Genomic DNA, 8295 nt, shown 5'->3' on the forward strand with positions numbered 1-8295 from the left:
CTTTTTAAGGCTAACACAAGACTATTTTACACCCTGATACTCTATTACACTCTAAATGCACTCTATTGCACCCTGATACACTCTATTACACTATAAATGCACTCTATTGCACCCTGATACACTCTATTACACTATAAATGCACTCTATTGCACCCTGATACACTCTATTACACTATAAATGCACTCTATTGCACCCTGATACACTCTATTACACTATAAATGCACTCTATTGCACCCTGATACACTCTATTACACTATAAATGCACTCTATTGCACCCTGATACACTCTATTACACTATAAATGCACTCTATTGCACCCTGATACACTCTATTACACACTAAGGCCTCTATTTATCAAGGTATGTCGGACCTGATTCGACAGTGCGGATCAGGTCCGACAGACCTCGCTGAATGCGGCGAGCAATACACTCACAAGAGCTGCTGGTGCAACGCCGCCCCCTGCAGACTCGCGGCCAATAGGTCACCAGCAGGGGGGTGTCAATCAACCTGATCGTACTCGATCGGGTTGATTTCCGGCGATGTCTGTCCGCCTGCTCAGAGCAGGCGGACAGGTTATGGAGCAGCGGTCTTTGTGACCGCTGCTTCATAACTGCTGTTTCTGGAGAGCCTGTAGGCTCGCTAGAAATACGGGGCATCAAGCTCCATTCGGAGCCTGATTAATATGCCCCAAAATGTACTCTATTACACCCTGATGCACTCTGTTACACTCTAAATGCACTTTATTGCACCCCATTTCATTCTATTACACTCTAAATGCACTTTCTTATACCCTGATCTATTCTGTTACACTCTTAATGCACTTTATTGCACCCTGATTCACTCTATTACACTCTAAATGCACTTCATTACACCCTGATTCATTCTTTTACACTATAAATGCACTCTATTGCACCCTGATTCACTCTATTGCACTCTAAATGCATTCTATTAAACCCTGATACACATTTTACACTCTAAATGCACTCTATTATACCCTGACTAAATCTGTTATACTCTAAATGCACTGTATTGCACCCTAATTCATTCTATTACACTCTTAATGCACTGTATTGCACCCTAATTCATTCTATTACACTCTTAATGCACTTTCTTATACCCTGATCTATTCTGTTACACTCTTAATGCACTCTATTGCACCCTGATACAGTCCATTACACTCTTAATACACTTTATTGCACCCTGATTCACTCTATTACACTCTAAATGCACTTCATTACACCCTGATTCATTCTATTGCTCTCGAAATGCACTTTATTACACCCGGATTCATTCTTTTACACTATAAATGCACTCTATTGCACCCTGATTCACTCTATTGCACTCTAAATGCATTCTTTTAAACCCTAATACACATTTTACACTCTAAATGCACTCTATTATACCCTGACTAAATCTGTTATACTCTAAATGCACTGTATTGCACCCTAATTCATTCTATTACACTCTAAATGCACTGTATTGCACCCTAATTCATTCTATTACACTCTTAATGCACTTTATTGCACCCTGATTCACTCTATTTCACTCTAAATGCACTTTATTACACCCTGATTCATTCTTTTACACTATAAATGCACTCTATTGCACCCTGATTCACTCTATTGCACTCTAAATGCATTCTTTTAAACCCTGATACACATTTTACACTCTAAATGCACTCTATTATACCCTGACTAAATCTGTTACACTCTAAATGCACTTTATTGCACCCCATTTCATTCTATTACACTCTAAATGCACTTTCTTATACCCTGATCTGTTCTGTTACACTCTTAATGCACTCTATTGCACCCTGATACCGTCCATTACACTCTTAATGCACTTTATTGCACCCTGATTCACTCTATTACACTCTAAATGCACTTCATTACACCCTGATTCATTCTTTTACACTATAAATGCACTCTATTGCACCCTGATTCACTCTATTGCACTCTAAATGCATTCTTTTAAACCCTGATACACATTTTACACTCTAAATGCACTCTATTATACCCTGACTAAATCTGTTATACTCTAAATGCACTGTATTGCACCCTAATTCATTCTATTACACTCTTAATGCACTTTATTGCACCCTGATTCACTCTATTACACTCTAAATGCACTGTATTGCACCCTAATTCATTCTATTACACTCTTAATGCACTTTATTGCACCCTGATTCACTCTATTACACTCTAAATGCACTGTATTGCACCCTAATTCATTCTATTACACTCTTAATGCACTTTATTGCACCCTGATTCACTCTATTACACTCTTAATGCACTTTATTGCACCCTAATTCACTCTATTACACTCTTAATGCACTTTATTGCACCCTGATTCACTCTATTACACTCTTAATGCACTTTATTGCACCCTGATTCACTCTATTACACTCTTAATGCACTTTATTGCACCCTGATTCACTCTATTACACTCTTAATGCACTTTATTGCACCCTGATTCACTCTATTACACTCTAAATGCACTGTATTGCACCCTAATTCATTCTATTACACTCTTAATGCACTTTATTGCACCCTGATTCACTCTATTACACTCTAAATATACTGTATTGCACCCTAATTCATTCTATTACACTCTTAATGCACTCTATTGCACCCTGATACAGTCCATTACACTCTTAATGCACTTTATTGCACCCTGATTCACTCTATTACACTCTAAATGCACTTTATTACACCCTGATTCATTCTATTGCTCTCGAAATGCACTTTATTACACCCTGATTCATTCTTTTACACTATAAATGCAGTCTGTTGCACCCTGATTCACTCTATTGCACTCTAAATGCATTCTATTGTACCCTGACTAAATCTGGTATACTCTAAATGCACTTTATTGCACCCTAATTCCTTCTATTGCACTCTAAATGCACTGTATTGCACCCTGATTCACTCTATTACACTCTAAATGCACTCTATTGTACCCTGACTAAATCTGGTATACTTTAAATGCACTTTATTGCACCCTAATTCCTTCTATTGCACTCTAAATGCACTGTATTGCACCCTGATTCACTCTATTACACTCTAAATGCACTGTATTGCACCCTGATTCACTCTATTACACTCTAAATGCACTTTATTGCACCCTGATTCACTCTATTACACTCTAAATGCACTTTATTGCACCCTGATTCATTCTATTACACTCTAAATGCACTTTATTACACCCTGATTCATTCTATTACACTCTAAATGCACTTTATTACACCCTGATTCACTCTATTACACTCTAAATGCACTTTATTACACCCTGATTCACTCTATTACACTCTAAATGCACTTTATTACACCCTGATTCACTCTATTACACTCTAAATGCACTTTCTTTTACCCTGATATCCTCTGTTACCCTCCAAATGCACTCCATTGCACCCTGATACACTTTATTACACCCTGATGCACTTTATTGCACCCTGATACATTCTGTTACACCCTGATACATTCTGTTACACCCTGATACATTCTATTGCACCCTGATACACTCTGTTACACCCTGATACACTCTGTTACACCCTGATACACTCTGTTACACCCTGATACATTCTGTTACACCCTGATACACTCTGTTACACCCTGATACACTCTATTACACCCTTTGTGCTCTCTCTTGCACTCTAGACTGTTAATTTATAGGTGCCATTTACTTCTCAGTTTTGAGGCACTACACTAGTAACCATCTTAACCTCTTAGTGCAGAACTTTATTTAGTCTACACACTGTATACCCACACTGTATACCCACACTGTATACCCACACTGTATACCCACACTGTATACCCACTTACTGACAAGCACTGTCTGAGCTAATGCAATTTATAAATTAATTTGGGATTGGGTCAAAGGATGATGGTTCTCAGTTTCCATGTCAAATACCTTCCATCTCCAGCCCCCTTGTGTGCAGTTTTCACCTTACAATAATATCGAAAGGAAAGGATTTGTGAGCATTTATCACTGTTCTTTATTCCTCGGCCCATTGCCTTCTTCTGCTTGTGGATATCCCTATATGCTTCAGAACAAACTGTATATGTGTGATTATGGCAAGATAATGTAGAACTGTTTTCTCTTTATGTGTTGTGTCTCTGTATATTTTCCTCCCACTCATTTGCCTCACCCTTTCTTGTCTCTCACACACACTTTTTCCTACCTCAACCTCTTCTCTAATATTCTGTCCTTATCTCCCTTATCTCTCTCCTTTTCTTATAGAGTTTTCCTTCTTTCTCTAGCTGGTGGGTTGGAGGAGTTAATTAAGAAATTTAACAGAAGTTCCATACTGTATGGGCTTTGCCGTATCATCGATCCTAAAACTGAGCAGCCGCGAGTTATCCTCATACAATGGGTGAGTAGCGGTGCACGCCAGAAGTGACCCCAACATGGTCAAACACATGTTACCCTAACACAGATGGCGAGTAGCACATAAACATCCCAGGCGACCCCAATACTGATAGTTACATATGACCTAACCCACAGGGTTAAAAGCCCATACACATCCCAGGTGACTCCAATACTGATAATCATGTTACCCTAAAACACAGGATGTGTAGCCCATGCACATCCCAGGTGAACTCATTACTGACCTTCCACATCTTATCCTCACACATTTATTGAGTAGCCCATACACCAGTGATTTTTAACCTTTTTTTTGCCGTGGCACACTTTTTTACATTAAAAAATCCTGTGGCACACCACCATCCCAAAATTTAAAAAAAATCACACATTGTAGCCTAATACAGCATATATATATACACATACACACAAACACACACATACTGTATGTAGTAGCCTAATACAGCATATATATATACACATACACACAAACACACACATACTGTATGTAGTAGCCTAATACAGCACATATATATACACATACACACAAACACACACATACTGTATGTAGTAGCCTAATACAGCACATATATATACACATACACACAAACACACACATACTGTATGTAGTAGCCTAATACAGCACATATATATACACATACACACAAACACACACATACTGTATGTAGTAGCCTAATACAGCACATATATATACACATACACACAAACACACACATACTGTATGTAGTAGCCTAATACAGCACATATATATATATATACACATACACACAAACACACACATACTGTATGTAGTAGCCTAATACAGCATATATATATATACACATACACACAAACACACACATACTGTATGTAGTAGCCTAATACAGCACATATATATACACATACACACAAACACACACATACTGTATGTAGTAGCCTAATACAGCACATATATATATACACATACACACAAACACACACATACTGTATGTAGTAGCCTAATACAGCACATATATATATACACATACACACAAACACACACATACTGTATGTAGTAGCCTAATACAGCACATATATATACACATACACACAAACACACACATACTGTATGTAGTAGCCTAATACAGCATATATATATATACACATACACACAAACACACACATACTGTATGTAGTAGCCTAATACAGCATATATATATATACACATACACACAAACACACACATACTGTATGTAGTAGCCTAATACAGCATATATATATATACACATACACACAAACACACACATACTGTATGTAGTAGCCTAATACAGCATATATATATATACACATACACACAAACACACACATACTGTATGTAGTAGCCTAATACAGCACATATATATATATATATATATATACACACATACACACAAACACACACATACTGTATGTAGTAGCCTAATACAGCACATATATATATATACACATACACACAAACACACACATACTGTATGTAGTAGCCTAATACAGCACATATATATACACACACATACTGTATGTAGTAGCCTAATACAGCATATATATATATACACATACACACAAACACACACATACTGTATGTAGTAGCCTAATACAGCACATATATATATATATACACATACACACACATACTGTATGTAGTAGCCTAATACAGCACATATATATACACATACACACAAACACACACATACTGTATGTAGTAGCCTAATACAGCATATATATATACACATACACACAAACACACACATACTGTATGTAGTAGCCTAATACAGCACATATATATATATATATATATATATATATATATACACATACACACAAACACACACATACTGTATGTAGTAGCCTAATACAGCACATATATATATATATATATATATATATATATATATATATATATATATATATATACACATACACACAAACACACACATACTGTATGTAGTAGCCTAATACAGCACATATATATATACACATACACACAAACACACACATACTGTATGTAGTAGCCTAATACAGCACATATATATACACATACACACAAACACACACATACTGTATGTAGTAGCCTAATACAGCACATATATATACACATACACACAAACACACACATACTGTATGTAGTAGCCTAATACAGCACATATATATATACACATACACACAAACACACACATACTGTATGTAGTAGCCTAATACAGCATATATATATATATACACATACACACAAACACACACATACTGTATGTAGTAGCCTAATACAGCATATATATACACATACACACAAACATACACATACTGTATGTAGTAGCCTAATACAGCACATATATATATATATATATATATATATATATATATATATATACACATACACACAAACACACACATACTGTATGTAGTAGCCTAATACAGCACATATATATATACACATACACACAAACACACATATACTGTATGTAGTAGCCTAATACAGCACATATATATACACATACACACAAACACACACATACTGTATGTAGTAGCCTAATACAGCACATATATATATATACACATACACACAAACACACACATACTGTATGTAGTAGCCTAATACAGCACATATATATATATACACATACACACAAACACACACATACTGTATGTAGTAGCCTAATACAGCACATATATATATACACATACACACAAACACACACATACTGTATGTAGTAGCCTAATACAGCATATATATATATACACATACACACAAACACACACATACTGTATGTAGTAGCCTAATACAGCACATATATATACACATACACACAAACACACACATACTGTATGTAGTAGCCTAATACAGCATATATATATATATATACACATACACACAAACACACACATACTGTATGTAGTAGCCTAATACAGCACATATATATACACATACACACAAACACACACATACAGTATGTAGTAGCCTAATACAGCACATATATATACACATACACACAAACACACACATACTGTATGTAGTAGCCTAATACAGCACATATATATACACATACACACAAACACACACATACTGTATGTAGTAGCCTAATACAGCACATATATATATATACACATACACACAAACACACACATACTGTATGTAGTAGCCTAATACAGCACATATATATACACATACACACAAACACACACATACTGTATGTAGTAGCCTAATACAGCATATATATATATATATATACACATACACACAAACACACACATACTGTATGTAGTAGCCTAATACAGCATATATATATATACACATACACACAAACACACACATACTGTATGTAGTAGCCTAATACAGCATATATATATACACATACACACAAACACACACATACTGTATGTAGTAGCCTAATACAGCATATATATATACACATACACACAAACACACACATACTGTATGTAGTAGCCTAATACAGCACATATATATACACATACACACAAACACACACATACTGTATGTAGTAGCCTAATACAGCATATATATATATACACATACACACAAACACACACATACTGTATGTAGTAGCCTAATACAGCATATATATATACACATATACACAAACACACACATACTGTATGTAGTAGCCTAATACAGCACATATATATATATATATATATATATATACACACATACACACAAACACACACATACTGTATGTAGTAGCCTAATACAGCACATATATATATATACACATACACACAAACACACACATACTGTATGTAGTAGCCTAATACAGCACATATATATACACATACACACAAACACACACATACTGTATGTAGTAGCCTAATACAGCATATATATATATACACATACACACAAACACACACATACTGTATGTAGTAGCCTAATACAGCACATATATATATATATACACATACACACAC

General features: G+C 35.5%; 1 protein-coding gene across 4 annotated transcripts in view; it reads left to right on the top strand.

The window, feature by feature from the left end:
• Nucleotides 1–8295, top strand: part of LOC128650449 (serine-rich adhesin for platelets-like) — a 376989-nt gene that overhangs the window by 109182 nt on the left and 259512 nt on the right. For 2 of the 4 annotated variants that reach the window (XM_053704393.1, XM_053704394.1), the window contains exon 3: nt 4260–4372. In XM_053704393.1, the coding sequence (XP_053560368.1) occupies nt 4260–4372 (113 nt within the window). Of the gene's footprint in view, nt 1–4239; nt 4373–8295 lie in introns of all 4 variants that reach the window. The other 2 variants (XM_053704396.1, XM_053704395.1) reach the window with 1 other exon arrangement.

Source organism: Bombina bombina, chromosome 2, assembly GCF_027579735.1.
Source record: "Bombina bombina isolate aBomBom1 chromosome 2, aBomBom1.pri, whole genome shotgun sequence".
NCBI classification, from domain to species: domain Eukaryota; kingdom Metazoa; phylum Chordata; class Amphibia; order Anura; family Bombinatoridae; genus Bombina; species Bombina bombina.